The sequence below is a fragment of the Vulpes vulpes genome, chromosome 10 (genome assembly GCF_048418805.1).
Source record: "Vulpes vulpes isolate BD-2025 chromosome 10, VulVul3, whole genome shotgun sequence".
In the NCBI taxonomy this organism is placed as follows: Eukaryota; Metazoa; Chordata; class Mammalia; order Carnivora; family Canidae; genus Vulpes; species Vulpes vulpes.
In genome coordinates this window covers 83,895,568-83,915,761 of record NC_132789.1, presented here as the reverse complement: position 1 = coordinate 83,915,761, position 20,194 = coordinate 83,895,568, and the positions used below count along the sequence as shown (strand labels likewise).

Here is a 20,194-nt window from a genome sequence, read left to right as displayed (position 1 = left end):
TTAGAATACCAAATTTCTCTCAGCCTCTTTTAATACTTAATAAGTTCATAATGATTTCATGTGAATCCAGCAGTAACTATAAAAAGCCAAGTAATGTGAGGAACACTTTCCAATTCCATTTAAAGTCCCAAGAATGCCCGGCTAGGGTCAGATGACATCATTATCTATGACTTATTTTAGGCAATTTTCATTTAAAAATTATATATTTTTAACTTTGAAGACAAGACGCCCAAATACTCGCAGGCTGAATTATAAATGTATTTTTGGATATAATTTGATTGACTAATCAAGTAATGGCATGTAATTATTAGTAGGGGTTTTTTGTTGTTGTTTTTTCTTTTTTGGTTCTCTAAGCATTTGTTTGAAACTTGAGCTCTTTTGATGTCCCAAACCACCACCAATCTGCATTTATTCCACAGCTTGGTCAGCCCAGAAAGCCAAACCATGTAGTCAGACCAGATCCATGATATTGTTTATATTAGGATTATTTGTCCTGATATACCTGAGCTGATCCACACATGCCTGTCACTAAACCAAACTGAAGATAGATAAAAATCAGATATTTCGTCCATCAGTTGTCAAGTATGCTATGGAGAAGATAGAGAATACTAGCATAAAGCTCTTGAAAATTCAAACAACTAAAATATCATTCTACAGCTAGTTTTAAGAGTCACATGGATCACAATGCATGCCTTCTCCTATGTCTAAAAATTTGCATTACAGTGAGAAAACACTGAGTATCCGAGTAGGAAAATAATGCATTTCCTTTGTGCAACACAAAATTGCCACAAATTAAACTTAAAACAGATTTACCCATCCACATCGCCACATTGGGAACAAAGAGACACTTTCAAGAAAGACCTTTCTTACGGACCATCCTCCCTGAAGCTATCCCACTGATTAGGGAACAGAGGTCCTTAGACCTCACATTTTAGTAGCCACTCGCCATGTGAACTTCAAAATGAAGGCCATGGTCCTCCTTTCCACAGCACCAAACAGAAGCACAGCTACTTACCCAGGGGATGCCCAGTCGCCAAAACTGCCCCCATCTGCGAGAAGGTGGTTTTTGTCTGGTCCAGGAGGCCTGTGGACAGCTGCAGTCATGGGCGATGGAGAGGAAAGTGAATCTAGATTACTGGTAGGGGTGTCCTCCTTAGTAAGGTTAGGACTGTCACCTAGGGAGGAAAAAACAGCATGAACTTCCAAGCACATACTCAAAAGAGCAAAAACAACTTCACTAATAATTATATGGCATCATTTGATCACTCAAATCAAATTAAATCCAAAATTACCTTTATAATTCACCCTGAGATTATTTGGGAGTCTTCTCTCCAAAGCTTTTGTTTTTGTTTTGAACCAAAGATGCTTAAACTAAATCATAGATAATACACAGTGAGGGGTGGTTTTCCCCACAAGAAAACACAATAATCCAAATCAGATCTGATGGAAGATGAGAACCTTAATGGCAGCCACAATGACTTCCTAATCTCTAAGGAGTGCAGTTATAAATCAGTGATAACTCCAAGAACAATTCAGAGCAGTACACCAGGCCCCTAAATGACCAACATCTCACTTCTTTAAGACATTGCCAGTCACCACTTAGTGTGTAATAAATTCAACAACTCTAAAGGGACCTTGTCTTCTGAACCAGTGTCTTGGATTATAACATAATAGCCCAATTTATTAAAATCCCAGACATAGAGAAACTTCCCTATACCCCAGCCACAAACAGCTTCTAGCTAATAAAACCTTCATTTTTTTTCTGAGTCCAAGGTCCTAGAAAAAGATATGCATGAACGCCAGGAATAGCAGGAAACTTGCTCTCAGAAAACCATATGAAATGGATTTCAATTCTACTAATAATGAAGCACAAGAGGAATTCTGGGCTCTGATTAAGCTAGATCCCAAGATGCTAACCTTGAAAATTGATTGTATGAGACAATTCTTATTTAACTCTGACCCAGCTTACAATTCAGGCTAAAAGAGAGAATCTTAGAAATGGAGATCTAGAGAAGTTCAATTCAGGAAAGTAGGAGTTACAGATGGTGGTGATGGCTGGAAAAAGGAATTCTTTATGGGGATAGTTAGGAGGAACTACCAGGATGATCGTGGGCAGAAGATTCTGGTAGAGGAGAGTTTTCTGAGTTTTTTCTTTCCTTAAGTGTGTCGTCGGGGAAGGTGAGAGATAAGTTGGAACAAGAGACGAATGCAACTTCTGTGGGCTGATCTAAGTGTCCCTGTAAAGCCCTGCTTGGTGCCCATTTGCAAATGTGCAATCTAGAATACTGTATGATTCCTCTTTTGGTAAAGTCACTTTTTCCACAGCCCTTCACCACAAAAGTGTTTAGCTAATTGGAGTAACTCAGCCTCAAATACCTGGGCCAGGTTTCAGACAAAGAAACCATAAACCATTGACCACTATGATTTCCTTTTGATTTGTTTTCATTCCAGGACACAGTCCACTTTGAAACTGAGGCTACTTCTCCTTCTGTGTCTGGATAATTCAGATACATCCAGTTCTGTTCTGTAAATATGCTCAAGAATAGGAGGCTGGAGCTCCAGCTTCCCCAGGAACTCCTGAACATGTACCTGTATAACAGCTGTCAAATTGGGGCTTGGCTAGAAGTAGCAAAATATGATCAGCTCTGAAGCAGAACCTCAACAGTGAGTCAGACGCAAGCAGCTTCCTGGCTTCAGGAGGCTGGATCCCAGCCCTCTGCTCTCTGGGCCTCATGCCCTGTCTCTAGGGCAGGGCATGACATAGCAAAAACAGCAAATGAGAGTCTGGGACCAGTTATTCCCTGACTCATTCCTACAAGGAGAAACCTTTCAATGAGAAGCAACTTTGGGGAAGTGGAAAGCAAAGGTCTAATGTTACTTCCAAAAGATGCTTGAAATGTTTTTACCACCAGATACACTAGCTCATCCACATTGCCTCAAATCCTTTTCCCAAGCAGACTGACACAGCACAAACGGTCATTCAGCATATTAAATCACATTCTATTACGAGAACAACTCTCTCCTCTCCTGCCAAACAGTAGCGATGGGAACCCTCAAGTGAAAAGAGAAAAGAATATTGGCAGAAGGGAACAAGTTTACACAAACTGATCAAATGAAGAGATACCTCACCCTACTTTCTGTGCACACAGATATCCTTTCTCTTTCCCTGTTCCGGAATGAGCTTATCTACTTGAGAATCACTGAATTCGAGGAAACCGGCACAGAACATCTCAGGCACATAAACATTAAATACTTATGACCATTTCTGAAATGTTAGTTCCCCCAAATCAAACGTTTTAACTAGTATGAAAATAATAAAACTTTTTCCAAAAAACCTCTAAGTCCAGTGATTTCTGGACATAAGATTTTAAATCCTATGAAACTGATTTGTACCTGAGAATTAAAGTCAGATACTCTCACCATTTCTCACCTTCCATTTCTTTTGAGCGTCACACAACCTCCCCGTAGGCGCTACCCTTTCACAGGCACCTACAGAAGATCACCTGTGAGTAACAAGGCTGTTCCGGTAAGAGAGCAGAAATGGTGCTGAAGGACTTTCATTATGAACAGACTCCCAGAGAAGAAACTCACTAGAAATAGAACTACCACCACCTAGAAGAGAAAATGATTTCTTCACAGCATCCAGCTTAATTTCCCACCTTCTCCACAAAGCACCTGCCAGCTGCCTGTTCTTCCTCTTTTCTCCCACAACGAGAAGCAGCAAGCAAGATTGCATTCACTATCATCTAATGGTTTCATGACCTGGTTTGAATTTCCTCATTTCCATTATGCATTTTTTGAGGGCGGAGACCAGGCCTCCGTCTTGGTAATCCTTGGAGAACATAATGCAGAGCCAGGCAAACAAGGAATCTTCAAGAAGTACTGTGGACTAACTGCCACGTGAAATATTATGAATATGGAAAGCCACTGCCTCTAGGAACTAAGGCAGAGGAAAAAAATCTACAAACCTCAAAAGTATTGTTACAAAATCTGCATGCAGTTTCCGATTATCATCCTCTCCCCTTTCGAGCCACAAGTATCTTTCACCCTCTTTATTCAATCAACAAAGATTTACTAAAACTCTATTTATGAACAAGGCCCATCACAGCTGCTGAGTTCTAAAGATGAAGAATCAGTCCCTAACTCGAAGGTGCTCACAGGACAGTGCAGAGGATAAGGAAGATAAAGACAAACACAGCAGAAGGTGGTGTCAGCCATACTACGATAGTATAAAGCAGCTTTGAGACCCAGAGAAGGAAGTTTTCAAACCTGCCACTGGTGGAGGGAGAAAGATGTGGGAGTCAGTCAACAGGAAAAGGAAGAAATTATTGTCAAACTTGCACCCCAATAGAGTAAATATGATGGTTGAAAACACAGAAACAAGAGAGAATGTGGCAGTTTCCAGAGCCATGGGTAGCTGGATGTGGCTAGAAAATAAGGTGGGAAATAAGAGTACAAAGTGGGGTGATATATAAAACATTATGGTATCTGACTTTGTTTGACAGGCATTGGGACATTATTGCAGGGATGAAGCACTAAAGTGACATGATCCAGAGAATGAATTCAAGAGATATTCATTAACACAGTCACTAGAACTCCGTGAATAAAGATGAACGGTGAGAGAGGAACCTAAGATGACCCTTAAGTTCTTGGCTCAGGCAACTAGGCAAATGGTAGAATTATTAAGTGAAATAGGGAATAAAAAGCAAGGAACAAATCGAGCATGGGAGATAATAAGACCAAGGGGTAGACATCTTGGGCTACAGGTGTCAAGAAAAAGTCTGGTGAAAATACCCAGAGGAGAGCTGCTTATACAAACCCTGAGCTCAGGAAAGAAGTCAGGAACAGTTTTTTTTGGTTTGACAGTCATGTAGGTAGAAATCATTGCACTGGATGGAGAAAACAAAGGAAAAGATAGAAAAATGTAAAAGAACCTTGGAGGAACCTCAGATGTAAGGAGCAGGCTTCTACTTAAGGCAAGATTCTTGGTGGTGGGGGCGGGGATTGTTGCTGTTGTTACTAACGATAAATATGAAAAAGTATGATTTTGTAAATATTTAGGATTCCCTCAAAGGCATATATTTTCATAAAAAAATTGGGCAAATACCGTGCAGGAGGACATGCCTTTCAATGATGACTACTACATTCACAATTTAGATTGATGCTTTTTTTTTTTAAGACCCTGAGTACCTGAACAAGTGTTTTATTTTCATGATAGACTAAAACTTCAAAGGCTGGCAGAAAATTAGGGCAAGAAGAGGAAACAAGAACTTGATAGGTCTGCCATATCTGATAATGTTGAAGATGTTCGTCTCCTTAATTTTAACAGACAGATAGGCTTTTACACTAATAGTTGAACTTTCTTGTTCTGATGATGACAAATGACTCTATTCATCTCTGGTCATTTCACATAAGTAGTAGTGCTTCTTAATTGTTGGAGGGAACAGGCGTTGAGTTTGCCCTTCCCTTTCATTCATTTCCTCTCATCTTCCTATTGAATATACTACCTAATTGTTAAGACATCAGGGATAGTCCCCTCTAAATCTCTTACCTGCTGTTTTCCACATTAGCCTAAAATGTTTGCATTCAATTAGGGAACCACAGAAGTTTTCGGTTATTCTTCAGAAATGAACTGTCTCTACAGCAGCAAGAAGATTCCATGTTTTTCTTTCTTAAACATCCTGGTTTATGTATTAGCAGAAGTAAAGAAGAAAAGGAAAAGGAGGCAGAAAAAAGGAAAGAACGGAGCATATAAAGAAAAGATGCATTGTACTAACTGAACTTCATTCTAGTGAGCCTCACAGTTGCACATTTGGGTTCACTGGAAGGCAACTGCAGACCACTAGTGCAGCTCCTCTGGCACAGGTCAGCATAATCATAGGTACTCCTAAATATCAAACAGTTCATCAATAGAATCAAAGAAGCATTTACTGACAATAAAGTAACTACACTTAAAACACCATAGTAACACTTTTACAATAAAGGCCAGACAGAGATTTCCAATTAAGTGGGGAATGAAATTTTAAGTGGAAACCTGTCCCATCCCACATATGCTGCCACCAGTACCACCAACAAAATGATAAAATGACATTTTAAAAATAAAAAGATACAGCTGCACTAAAAAATTTGTTAAACCTATCTGTGAAACAGAAAGAGAACATAGTTTCAGAGCTCAGTGGGAGCATAAGCCAAACGACTACTAACTCCAGGACCTATAGAAATCAGCAGAACCAGACAGACATTTAAATACTGTGGTAGGGGATCCCTGGGTGGCGCAGTGGTTTAGCACCTGCCTTTGCCCCAGGGCGCGATCCTGGAGACCAGGGATCGAGTCCCACTGTCGGGCTTCCGGTGCATGGAGCCTGCTTCTCCCTCTGCCTGTGTCTCTGCCTCTCTCTCTCTCTCTGTGTGACTATCATAAAATAAATAAATAAATAAATAAATAAATAAATAAATAAATAAACAAATAAATACATACATACATACATACATACATACATACTGTGGTATCTCAAGTACAACATATCTATAATACACCAGGCGGAGAGCAGGGGGCTAGAGCCAGGCTCTCCATGTGGAACTGGGGGTTGGGAGATGCTCTCCACATGAAATGAAAGCCAAAAGTCTATGACTGAGTTCCCCAATTGCCTGGGAAACTAGATTTGACATGCCTACTCCTCCTATCCCCAGTATGTGATTTATGAGCCGGAATAATAAGACCTGGGTCTGAACTAAAGCACTTAGGTTGAGGCAAGAGCCAAAGAGGCAGTAGAAAAAAGGAAGAGAGAGGAGGTTCCAACTCACCATAGCCATGAGTACACACATAAAACCCTCCTTCATGATAGAATTAAACAATTTCTAAACACAAAGAAAACTAAGATAGCAAACTCAACAAATAAAAAATTCATATATTTAGAGATTTTTAAGATAGAATGAAAGTGAAATTGCCAATATCCAAGTCCCCAAAGAAGAAATAAACTGAGAAAATTTTAAAGAAATAACAGCTAGTTTCTCAAAATTAAAGAACTTCAGAGACCTCAATTCAAAGAACTCAGAGTGCCAAACAAGGGAATAAAGAAATATTCTACAATGGAAAGACATGCTTATGGAGTGGAAGAACAAATATTGTTAAAATGTCTATACTTACCCAAACCAATCTATAGATCTAATGCAATCCCTATCAAAATACCACAGAATTGGGATGCCTGGGTGGCTTAGCGGTTAAGCGCCTGCCTTCAGCTCAGGGAATGATCCTGGAGTCCTGGGATCAAGTCCCAGGATTGAGTCCCACATCGGGCTTCCTGCATGAAGCCTGCTTCTCCCTCTGCATCTCTGCCCCACCCCACCCCCTCTCTCTCATAAATAAATAAAATCTTTTTAAAAAAAAATACCATAGAACTATAACAAACAATCCTAAAATTTGTATGGAACCATAAAAGATCCCAAATAGACAAAGCAGTCTTGAAAAGGAAAATAAAAAGCTGGAGGCATCACAATTCCAGACTTTAAGTTACATTACAAAACTGTAATAACCAAAAAGTACAGTACTGGCACAGAAATAGGCACATAGATCAATACAATAATATAGAAAAGCCAGAAATAAGCCCACAATTATATAGTCAATTAATCTTTGACAAAGCGGGAAAGAATATCCAAAGGGTAAAAGACAATCTCTTCAACAAATGGTTGAAGAGATGCTGGAACCCTGGACAGCAACATACAAAAGAAAGAAACTAGACCACTTTCTTATACCATACACAAAAATAAATTCAAAATGGATTAAAGACCTAAATGTGAGACCTGAAAACATAAAAATCCTAGAAGAAAACACAGGCAGTAACTTTTTTGACATTGGTCAGAGCAACTTTTTTCTAATTATGTCTCCTGAGGCAAGGGAAACAAAAGAAAAAATAAACTATTGGGACTACATCAAAATAAAAAGTTTCTGCACAGTGAAGGAAATAATCAACAAAACTAAAAGGCACCCTACAGAATGGGAGAAGATATTTGCAAATGACATATCCAGTAAAGGCTTAGTATCCAAAATATATAAAGAACTTTTAAAAATCAACACCCCCCAAAAAATAATCTATTTTAAAATGAGCAGAGAACATTAAACAGACATTTCTCCAAAGAAGATACCCAGATGGCCAACAGATACATGAATAGATGTTCATCATCACTACTCATCAGGGAGATGCAAATCAAAGCTACAATGAGGTATCACCTCATACCTTCAGAATGGCTAAACTCAACAAGACAAAAAACAACAGGTGTTGGTGAGGATGTGAAGAAAGGGGGAATACTCCTGAACTGCTGGTATGAATGCAAACTGGGGTAGCTGTGGAAAATAGTATGGAGATTCCTCAAAAAGTTAAAAATTGAACTACCCTATGATCCACCAATCACACTACTCTGTATTTACCCAAAGAAGACAAAAACACCAATTTAAAGGGATACATGCACCCCTATCTATATTCATAGTAACAGTATTTACAATAGGCAAGATATGGAAGCAGTCCAAGGGTCCACGGACTGATGAATGGATAAAGAGGTGTGTGTGTGTACAGCGGTTACACTGGGAGGTGGGGTGGAGAGACAAACCAAGAAATGGACTCTTAACTATAGCAAACAAACTGATAATTACCAGGTGGGAGATGGGGGGATGGGTGAAATAAGTGATGGGGATTAAGGAGGGCACCTATGATAAGCACCTGGTGATGTATGGAATTCCTGAATCACTGTACTGTACACCTGAAACTAATATAACACTGCATGTTAACTGGAATTAAAATAAGAACTTAAAAATAGTAAGAAAGAAAGAAAAAATATTGCATATAAAATACATTATGGCAAAATTTGAGAATATCCAATATAAAGCGAAAAACAGAAAGCCTCCTGATAGAGTGGACCATACAAAAAAAAAAAAAAAAAGAACTAGACTGACATCAGAGTTCTCAACAGCAACTCTGAATGCATAATAATGAAGTAATATTTTAAAGTATTAAAGAATTTTGAGCAAAGAATTATATATTCAAAATTCCAAACTGCCATTCAAATGTGAGACCATATTAATCATATTATTAGACGTAAAAATACATGCGGTTTGCCATACAAAGAACTACAATGATAACACTCTCAAAGAAAATAATCAAGTGTTTAAATAAAAGAAGTAACATGGAATGTTCAACAAACTTTATAATGTCTATTGTTATCTTCTAAAAACTCTAGAACAAAAGGAAAGGTAAAAACATAATGAAAATGATCCAGAACCAAAATTCTGGGAAATATCAACATGGTGGGGGAGGGTGGCCCAGAGGCAGAGGAGAGTGCATTAAATTATTTGTCTTATTAAAGGTGGGGAGAGAAACATATAATTAAGTTTAAGAAATCAAGAAATAAATAAGATTATACATTCCAATATAAGAGTAATCACCTTAAGAACAAAAATGGAATATTGGAAACACAAGAACATTTGATTTTTGAAGAAAAAGCAAGAACAAAACCTATCAAAGTTTATTAAATAAAAAATATAAAATGACAGATGTCATAACATAATGATAAATACAATATTATAAATGTCTTAAACTCAACAGTTAAAAGGCAGTGACTTTCCAAATGTATTTCTTAAATCCAACAATATGTTTACTACCAAAAAAGTTTTAAAAAAAGGCTGAAAGTAAAAGAAAATCAGCAGATAATTAAGATTATGATCTTAACAAACCGAGAGACAGTCATTTTATACTGATAAAGATGATCTAATGAGAAGATAAGCACCTAATGATACAGCCTCAAGCAACAAGTAGAACTGTTAAGGAAAAAAAAGAAAAATCAACAACTGTAATTGGAGACTTAAACACACTCCTATCAGATACTATCAGGCAGGCCAAAACACACATACACACACACAGGTATCTATCGTCAACAATACAAAGGTGATCTCTCTCTCTCCCTCCCTCCCTCCCTCACTCTCTCTCGCCCTCTCTCTCTCTCTCTCTCACACACACACACACACACACACACACAAATTTTGCAATAAGATACATATTTTTCAAGAACACATAGAATAATAAAAAAAAAAGAACACATAGAATAAAAACAATAACAACAAGGCAGAAACAGACCCATGAATACAGAGAACAAACTGATGGTTGCCAGAAGAGAGAAGGGTAAGAGGACAGGCAAAATGAGTGAAGGGGAGTTGGGGGCTCAGGCTTCTAGTTATGGAATGAATAAGTCACAAGGATGAAAGGCACAGCATAGGGAATATAGTCCATGATATTGTGATAACAATGTATGGTGACAAATGGGAGCTACACTCCTGGTAAGTAGCATAATGTAGAGACCTGTGGAATTACTAAGTTACACATCTGAAACTAATGTAATATTGTGTGTCAATGACACTTCAATAAAAAAAAAAAAAGAACACAGAATATTCTTGAAGGAAGATTAAAGTCTTGAATATCAAAGAATACATACTGTCTTCTAAGAGCAAAATCACAAACTATAACTTCATTTAAAAAGTACAGATTTTAGAATTTCCATATGCTGGCACACTAAATATGGTTAAAAAGAAAATCATAATGGAAATTTTAAAAGATTAATAAAAATATTTCATGTCAAAATTTGTGAAACTCAGCAAAACAATACCAAAGAGAGCTTTACAGCTCTAAAATATTTATTGGAAAACAAAAAAGGTTATGAATATTTTTATGCCATATTTAAATAGACAATTATCCAAAATATACTGATAGTCAAACAACAGTCATCATGACTGTTTAAATGATCAAATTAAATTTAGTTAGGGTAAACTCTCAATAAAACTAGAATTTACTGAAATATATTTGATGTATTTTTTTTTATTTTGGTGCATGACTCAAGGGGAACTGCTTGTATATTATAATTAGTAAACACAAACTACATCATAAAGTAAAATGTTAATATTCATAACTATTATTGTTAATATTTATTGGCATTAAGTGTGTCAGGGTGGCGGGGGGAATCTCCGAAATCACAGTGGAAACTCATGAGAAAATGTGATTTGACAAAATCTCACCCTAAGTACAGAGAAAAAGGTCTTAAGACTAAACATGATCTATTATACTTTTAAAGGGTGATTTCAACGAAAACTAGGTGGATTCTTTCAGCAGCAGGGAGTGAACAAAGCTGTAGGATCACCCTGGGTCCATCCTCCTGCCTTTCTGTGTTCTCCATCTTTTATAATAGGGCTACCCAATAATCACCACTATAGTCTTGCTGAGAGTATTTTGACTTCTTTGCCCAACTGGTGTGTCTTCTCTAATGACACTGTACCCAAGGAAGACTTGTGCACCAAACACTGAGGCTTTAATGACCTGACTAAAGCCACAAAGGGCTGGGCAGGTGGGAAAGAGAGAAAGGTTATCCTCAAGAATCAACATCTGTCACAGTAGCAGACAGATGAGAGCTCTGGGAATGAAGATGGGGTGAGGCTGCAAGTCGGAGCAAATTATGAAATGCTGCAGTAGGAAGAGAGTTTCATTTGTTTGTTTTGCTAACTTATATAAGCCTGTTCAAAACACAACCTTTGAACAAAGCAGGAAATACTCATGCTGCCCTAGTTTCCACCATGTGGCAGATATTATGACATCAATAAAATCTCTTCTGAGCCATAGCCATTTTTCCTCATGTTACCCAAGATGTCAAGTGTACTGAAAAGGAGAGGGGTGCCCCATATCAAATACAGTACTCTCAAATTCATTTCCTATAGTTTCTGACATAATTTCTACTTCGTGAAAGTCAAGTCTGAGTCACTATATTTTACCACATCAAAAACCAGACAACAAATATGGAAGTGACCAGTTTAAATAAAGCTAAATGTTAAGGAACTGCTGGCAAACTTCAGATATATGAAACAGTAGGAAGAAAATATTTTTCCACTGATTTCCATAAAGATGAGAAGGGGACCAACAATGGAATTTTAAGGCAAACAGAGATCAAAGAATTCATTAAGGATCCAGTGCACAGGAATAGTAACGTGCATTAAGCAGGGCTATTCCCAGAAATGTGTTTAATACAGGTTTAAACTCTGCTACTTGACTCATGAGAAAGGAGACATCCTAGAATTATCATGCTGGATCACAACAATAACCCATCTAGGATAGAATTCTACTTTTCACAAGGACATCCAAGGACAACACAGTTGTCCATGGCCTGACACTTTCCAATTCTTAGATGTACATCATAATGCCTATTTGCTTTCAGACTATAGGGTGAGATTACTGCAGACAGTGAAATACTCAAGAGTTCCACCTCTGAGTAAGGAGCATGACTTCCAGAACAGCTGACTACTCGTGACTTTTCCAAAGGCAGGATTACAGTTTCATCCAGTGTTTCGTTTTTGCATTTCTTATCCTCAGCACTAGCATTCCCATAATTATTGACTTACTGACGTGACGATGGCCAGACAGCCAAATTTACCATGAGAATGAAGAAAATGGAAAAAGGCCATACACTCAAACAACAGAGAACAGCCAGTCTTGCCTAGGTGGATTGCCTAACGGTGGTTTCATCCAAGTAGCCCACACTTTGGTTGCCAAAGAAAAGTGAACAGCCTTGTTTCTTCACAACCTACTCAGATGCCTGGCTGGGCCAGAACTTCAAGGATTTCTATGACCTTCTCTAACTGGAAGCTGTGGTATACAAACAGGACTGATGCAAAGCAGAGCAGTCTGTGAGAAGCATGGCTGGGAGGGTCATGGTCAGATTCAACACCCAATTAACAACTAACAAGCCAAAGAAAACCTGGAACTCCCTTCACATCTTCCCCTATGCCAGTCTCCTGCACCCAAAACAGCCAAAGAACTAAGACAATTTGCTTTATGAAGCACTATCAATAGTGGCATTAAATAGGCAAGAGCTACAGAAAGAAAAGCACTAAGCGTGACAAAAATTAAAGTTGATAATCTTTTTCAGGCCAGATATTTATTCTTATCCTCTCCTCGAAACATCAGACAGTATAATCACATCATACCATCTTATACATTAGCTTTCCTTAACTGGAAAAGTAGACACACAGAAACACACACACACACACACACACAGAGTTCCTTTTTTTTTTTAATTAGAATAATCAAGATAGGCTAGGAAAACTCAAAGTTTGACTTTCAAATTGAACTTGTAAAATTCCTAAGGTAATTGGATATCTTTTTTTAAAAAAGCAAATCCAACCCTACCACTCAAAGGGATTTCTTCTTAACTGTCCATAGAGTAGTAGGTGGTAAATGATTACTGTTGGAAAACAGTCTAGATTCTTTGATCAGAAAATCTTCCCTAGTCTTACATTAGGGAAAAAAGGGAAGGAGGCATAAGAAATTAACCCTGCCAAATGCCCATTAAGGAAAGAAAGCTAATTGTGTTTCTCAGCGGTGGGAGGTACAGTGAGACAGGTTATAATTACCAAGTGGAAGGAAAGGTTCCTAAAGTCCCACTTACTCAATTCTCAGTTCTGCTACAAGTTAAAGCAATGTCATGCTGGGTAGGGGGCAAGATGTCCCAGTTCCTCTATTTCATTTTGCCCTCATCTAACAAGACAAACGATAATGGGAACCTTAATGAAGCTAAATAACATGCAGATTAATGACAGTCAGTGGCTAAATGAGAATAATCCACTTGGGTATTACAATTTCTTTATCTGAAATCCTGTCTACGAAAGGTTATCTCAATAGAATAGCCTCCTACTCCCAATCCCAAAGCACAACAAAACAAAAGTACATATAGATATGCATCTGCCAAAACACTTGTACAAGAGGGAAAAAGGCAATTCCCCAACTACAAATTAAAGCATCACATTTAGGCACAAGAAGATGTAATGAAGTTGCCATAAAATTATTAAGCAAATTTTATTTTCTATTGCCTCAAGATTTAAAAACTTAAGGATGATGCTTGCCCCAAAACCTACTACACAGCCTAGATATACCTAGATGTGTATGCTAGGAGAAGCTGATGAAGGAATCCGTGGTGTTAATATCACACGACATAAAACATAAAACCCCATTATAACATTATAGCACAGCTAATAGGCATTAGGTTACAACTCCGGGAACCACCTCTACTACTTGCAAAGGTCGATGGAAGTCTGTAGCAATTCAATTATAAAGTGAGTAAGACCGGTTCAGTTGCAATGTCAATAGAAGTCAAAGCAAATTGCTTTACTCTGTAAAACAAAGAGCATTTTTACACCATCATCACAGTCCTGAAGTATTATTTACAGACTCAGTTTTCTGCCTGCATAAACAAACAAAAAATATAACAACCGTGTACTATTATCCTTAGAACCAAAAAGTAATCAGAAACTGAATCAAACTGTCTTCCATAAACTTCTGAGGAAGGCTGACACTTTGACAGCTCAGGAGATTTAGATCACTGCTCAGAACACAAACTCCAGTCCAGCTGAGACAATGAGGGCTTCTGGACTCCTAGCTATTTACCTGTCCTCCTCCCCTGCCATTCTCACCTAAGGAATGTTAATTATCATCAAATGCTGGATTAAGATACTAGAAACCAATATGCCTAGGTATTAAGCTTGACAGAAATAAAAGACGGAGTTACGCTTTCTTTGAAAGTATGCCTTATATGAAAATATATTTGAAGCCCTCTACTTCATACATCAGACCCTCAAAAAAAAAAAAAACAAGCTAAAACTGTTGAGTGTTTACAAAATATTGGGCGATTTACAACTATTCACTCATTTGTTCTTGGGAAATTTTATCATGAAATTTTACTGCCCCAAACTCCAGGCTTAGAGGAGAACTTGCCATGATCATAAAAGATAGGAAAAGCACAAGGATTAAAATTCAGATCACTTTAAATCCAAACTTGACCACAAACAATTCCACCAGTCAATAAAACTCTTCACTACCTAAGTCTTCCCAGTGATGGTGATCCCCAAAATGCTTGGCTCACAGCGTGGCTCTGAGAGACCAGCCCAAGTAGAAGGTGAAAGATATGTTAAATCAAACAGGAAACCACTAACCACTCTCAATAAGGCACCAGTGAAGTCTGTCCAAGCCAACTCACACCCGAGGGGCTGAAGTTGCTTCTTGCTAGGTAGGGATCTGCTTCATTCTTCCCATGTTGAATCTTAAATTTACACTCAGCACACCAAACACCAAGCACAGCTTGCATCTGTGTTAAGCTGAAACTTTTGTAACTTAAATACACAGATATTCATGTGACGTATGTGTATTCATTTGTGTTCATAAGTAAGTACGTGTCCATGTAACAATACTGTGTATAAGAATAATATGTACATACGTATTTAACAAATGATGCTTGTGTATAATAAATAATGTGTGTGTATTTAACAATATAGGAAAAACTATAACCAGTGTCAGACTGATAAATATCCTTCCAGATTTATTTCTCACCTTATACATTTCTTTATATAGTTTTTCCTTTAGAAGTGAGATTATTCTGAAAATTCTGTTTATAGCTTGCTTTATTCACTCAAAAGGATATCATATATATTATTTCTGTGGAAACATTTTTATTGTCATGGGAAGCTAGAAGCCTGTGTGTGGTTAGTAAGGGGCTTGCACTATTCACTTCGGTTGGGCTGTAGAACACAAGGCCCTCTTAGGAGTACATGCCAACAAGAGAACACAAAGAATACTACACAGCAGTGAAAAACAGGGAAGGACAGCTCTCTGCAGCAACAGTGAGTATATTACAAATTTGTTTTTAATTAGGCACAACTGGCTGTTGGGTGCCTAAGGAGGTAAGAAAGAATCTATATTCATATTTGTTTATAAATACATAAAGAATTCTGGAAAGATAAATGAGAAACCACGGGTTAAACTATTGGAAACTGCTACTCCTCGATCATTTTCTTTAAGATTTTACTTATTTATTTATTCATGAGAGACACACAGAGAGAGGCAGAGACACAGGCAGAAAGAGAAGCAGGCTTCTCGCAGGGAGCCCGACACAGGACTTGATCCCTGGACCGGGATCACGCCCTGAGACTAAGGCAGATGCTCAACCGCTGAGCCACCCAGGTGTCCCTCTTCGATCATTTTTGATGCACACAAACACCAGTTTCAAATGGTATGACTCATTCTAACAATAGTGGTTAGCAATCCAATTTGGATCTCACTCTGAAATGATTTAAGTACTCTAGGTTGAACTACATGAAATTTCTGATGGCTTTCATATTTTTGACCTACTAAATGAAAAAAATTATTTTGAAATTACTGATATTAGATAACTTTGGAACCAAAAGATGGCACTTTCATATGACTCAAGCCATTACCATCAGTGATTACAGGTCAACTGTGCAGAAGCTACAGGGTATGGGAACCGAGCTGATAGGGTGGAATGGAGGTTTCTCACTACATCACTGTAGACTTTTTCATGTTTCCAACCAGGGAACATATTATCCATTTATTGTTTTTTAATAAAAGGAAGGAAAAAAATACCAGCAAAATCCAGTATATTCAGGCAACATCACATTGCTGATTACACTCCCTTTCCACATCTCTGACAACCTGCTGAAGCATAGGGTACCTGAGATATCCGCATTACAGCTAACATAAGATCAGGTGTTTGTCCATTTACATAAATGGTTGCATAAGCCACAATAAAACAAATATATCACTGAAATGAAATAAGTGTTTCTCCCTCCCTCTTTCCCATAAAAAAAAAAAAAAGGACATCCCCTTTCCTTTCGAGAGCCTAATTCTTTCCCCTATTTTTGGAGAGAGTGAGTGAGCAAGTTAGCAAGCTGGCGGTAGGGGGCAGAGGGAGACAGAAAATCTTAAGTAGACTCTACACCCAGTGCAGAGCCCAACACAGGGCCTGATCTCACATCCCTGAGCCGAATTCAGGAGTAGATACTTAACCAACTGAACCACCTAGGTGTCCCCCTCCCCAACCTTTTTCTCTCTTTCATTTCATTTTATTTCATTTAATTTTTGGAAAGCCCATTTCTGCCACAGTGCATTGTGCAAGATTTAAAACCATACACATGGGCAGCCTGGGTGGCTCAGTGGTTTAGCGCCGCCTTCAGCCCAGGGTATGATCCTGGAGACCAAGATCGAGTCCCACATTGGGCTCCCTGCATGGAGCCTGCTTCTCCCTCTGCCTGTGTCTCTGCCTCTCTCTCTCTCTCTCTCTCACACACACATAAATAAAATAATAAATAAATAAATAAATAAATAAATAAATAAATAAATAAATAAAACCATACACATCTCTGGATCTTTCTTCTCCTTTATCTCCTTCATCAAGACCTTTACTCTAAATCCAGTACAAGAAAACTACGCATTTTTTTTAATGGAAAAACTAAGAATCATTCCTAAAATTAAAAAAAGTATAAATTGACTGTTTGAAATGCACAGAGTATCTCTAAAAAGACTCAAAGGGGAAAAGGCCATGTGTGTTGACTCAGGGGAAGAGAAGCTCGCCCTGGGCACTTGTATTCAGCATGCCAGCAGGGTGCAAAGGGGCCAGACTGTGGGATCTCACTGCTTCAGTCCTGGGTTTGCACTGGCCAGCTGTAAGTCTTGGTTGACTTACTGACCTCTGGGCCTCAGTTTCTTGGACCTTAAAACAGGGACAATAATCTTACCCCTCAGATGGTTCTCAGGGTTATCTATTATCTAAGAAACATCGCAAAAAACAGTGTCTGGGATATAATATGGTTTATGTAACTTCACCATTATCATCCTCCAAATTCTGTTTCTTGTCCTTGAATTAACTATTAAAATTTTTAAGAAAAAGAGCATACCTTAAAAATAACTAAGATAATAAACAAGGACTTAAATAAACACTATTCTCTTCTAACCTGAAAAGAAAAATAAAATCATGACCATAATCACATTCGAAGCTCAAGTCATGCTGCTGATTTTAGAAAGCGAATATTAGTATATGCAAAATGTCAGCCCAAGAATTCATTTTAATAGGTTTGAAGATTTTTTTTCACCCAAGGGTGACACTGGACTCCTTCCAGATATTGCACAGGAAGTACACAGCAATGCCATGGAAAGCAGAATGAGCCCTCAGAGGAAACAACACTGCAGAGCTGCAACTCAAAGTTCAGAAAGGCAACTAGAGATGATTAGTTATAGAAATATTCTCCACTGTTGACTCAATCTCACATTCTTTTTCTTTCCTCAAGAGCTGGTAAGGATTCAGTAGGTAAAACTGAGCTGTCACAGGTTTGTTTTGTTATATTAACAAACATTGTACACAATGCCCTTACTTGGTGGTAATTTTTATCATGGTCCAAAAGAGTTTTCTGAGTAAGAGAAGTTACTTGGAATTGGCCACATTGAGATAATACCTTCCCCCCTTCAAGATTTATGCTCATCTTCCTGGCTATCAAAGAAAACGTTTCAAATCACTCACTCTTGACAGCCTTAAAAATTCTATTTCATTCAGGATAAACAATACTTTGGTTGGTTTGAAAAGATGTTTCTTAGACAGCCCGGCTACCTCCTACGCTGTAGGAGTTTCAAAAAGGGCTATAAAGAGAATGACAGCTGCTTGAATTCAGAACTAGAAATTAAAATAAAAGCTATTAGAAGTGGAAAAAAAAAACCCACACCATGGGGAGACAGTTTTAAAGAATTTTTCTCCCTTCTATAAATTCTAGTTACCTGCCATGAACTTATTTTCACCACAGAAGCGGCTATGTATTTTTTGAAGGCATTAAATAAGCTTTTTCCCTCCAGAGAAAAGGGGAAATGTTCATCCCACACAGAAGCATAGTTAAGATTATATAGGAAGTCATATAAGAAGTTGCCGTGTGCTTTGTCACTAACATTAGGGGGGCTGAGCTTCTGGGAGGTTTCTGGGGAGACGCCAATGCAGGGGAGGCAGCTTGCATGATTTATGGGCACACCACAACTCAATTACAGCCCTGAAATTTCTGGCTCCCTTTTCCAACCCATTGATCTCATCATTGTAAAAGTGAGTTAAGAAATAATCTGTCTACATATACTGTCACTGATTCGAGCCTGGTCTTAGATTTAACTTCACAATATAGTAATTCCATGTCAGGGAATCATAATATTGCTCTGGAGAGATGGCAAGAGGCCCTGGCACCAGGAAGTTATTATCCAGAATCTATCCATGAAATGTCATGCCCAAAAGATGATAAGAATCAGGAGAAGATTGCCAAGCTTGAGCCAAAGATCTGTTTGTGCTCAGTTACTAAGGTTGGTTATAATTCTGTGTCAAGTGGATCAGATACTCTACAAGAAAACGTCAATAGCTGTAGAATGTCACTGAAAATTCACATCAACAATGGTTTTACAGTGGTTCTTCTTAACATTTTGGGGAGGACAGAGCAGTTATAATTCACTTACAAAAGCATGTTTTCATGAACGCAATTTCTAAAGATTTTCATAAAGGAATTTCTCAGTTCCTTAGGAACTGAGATTAGAGAGTACATAGCTGCCATGACTGTCAGCTATCTCCCCTTGACATCTACTGAAACGAGTGTCTTTTAGTAGAGTGGTTGCCTCTCATTCTTTACCCTCCCAGCCTATGAATGAATGGGGATATTTGTCTGTGAGGTAAAGTAGGGAGAAAATGAACTATCGTTCACAATTAAAGATTATTCTTTCTCTAAGAAGACGTAATACTGAGTATTATTTAGTATTTTTTCTTGGGGTGCCTAGATGGCTCAGTCGATTGAGCGTCTGCCTTCGGCTCAGGTCATAATCCCAAGGTCCTGGGAAGGAGCCCTGTATCCAGCTCCCTGCTTGGTGGAGAGTCTGCTTCTCCCTCTCCCTCTGCTGTTTCCCCTGCTTGTGCTCTCTTGCTCGCTTTGTCTCTCAAATAAATAAAATCTTTAAAATATATTTTTCTTAAAATCTTAAGAAAATTTTAATATTTTCTTCATAATGACTTTCCTTTTTTTGTGGTTTTATTTTTTTTTAATTAATTTTTATTGGTGTTCAATTTACCAACATACAGAAAAACACCCAGTGCTCATCCCGTCAAGTGTCCACCTCAGTGCCCGTCACCCATTCCCCTCCAACACCCGCCCTCCTCCCCTTCCACCACCCCTAGTTCGTTTCCCCGAGTTAGGAGTCTTTATGTTCTGTCTCCCTTCCTGATATTTCCCAACATTTCTTTTCCCTTCCTTTATATTCCCTTTCACTATTATTTATATTCCCCAAATGAATGAGAACATACACTGTTTGTC

At 38.2% G+C, this 20,194-nt stretch overlaps 1 protein-coding gene across 2 annotated transcripts in view; it reads right to left on the bottom strand.

The window, feature by feature from the left end:
• The window catches only part of ARHGAP10 (Rho GTPase activating protein 10), a 312,621-nt gene that overhangs the window by 25,702 nt on the left and 266,725 nt on the right, over nucleotides 1-20,194 (bottom strand). For both annotated transcript variants that reach the window (XM_072724789.1, XM_026018180.2), the window contains one exon: nucleotides 1,016-1,175. In XM_072724789.1, the coding sequence (XP_072580890.1) occupies nucleotides 1,016-1,175 (160 nt within the window). The remainder of the gene's footprint in view (nucleotides 1-1,015; nucleotides 1,176-20,194) is intronic.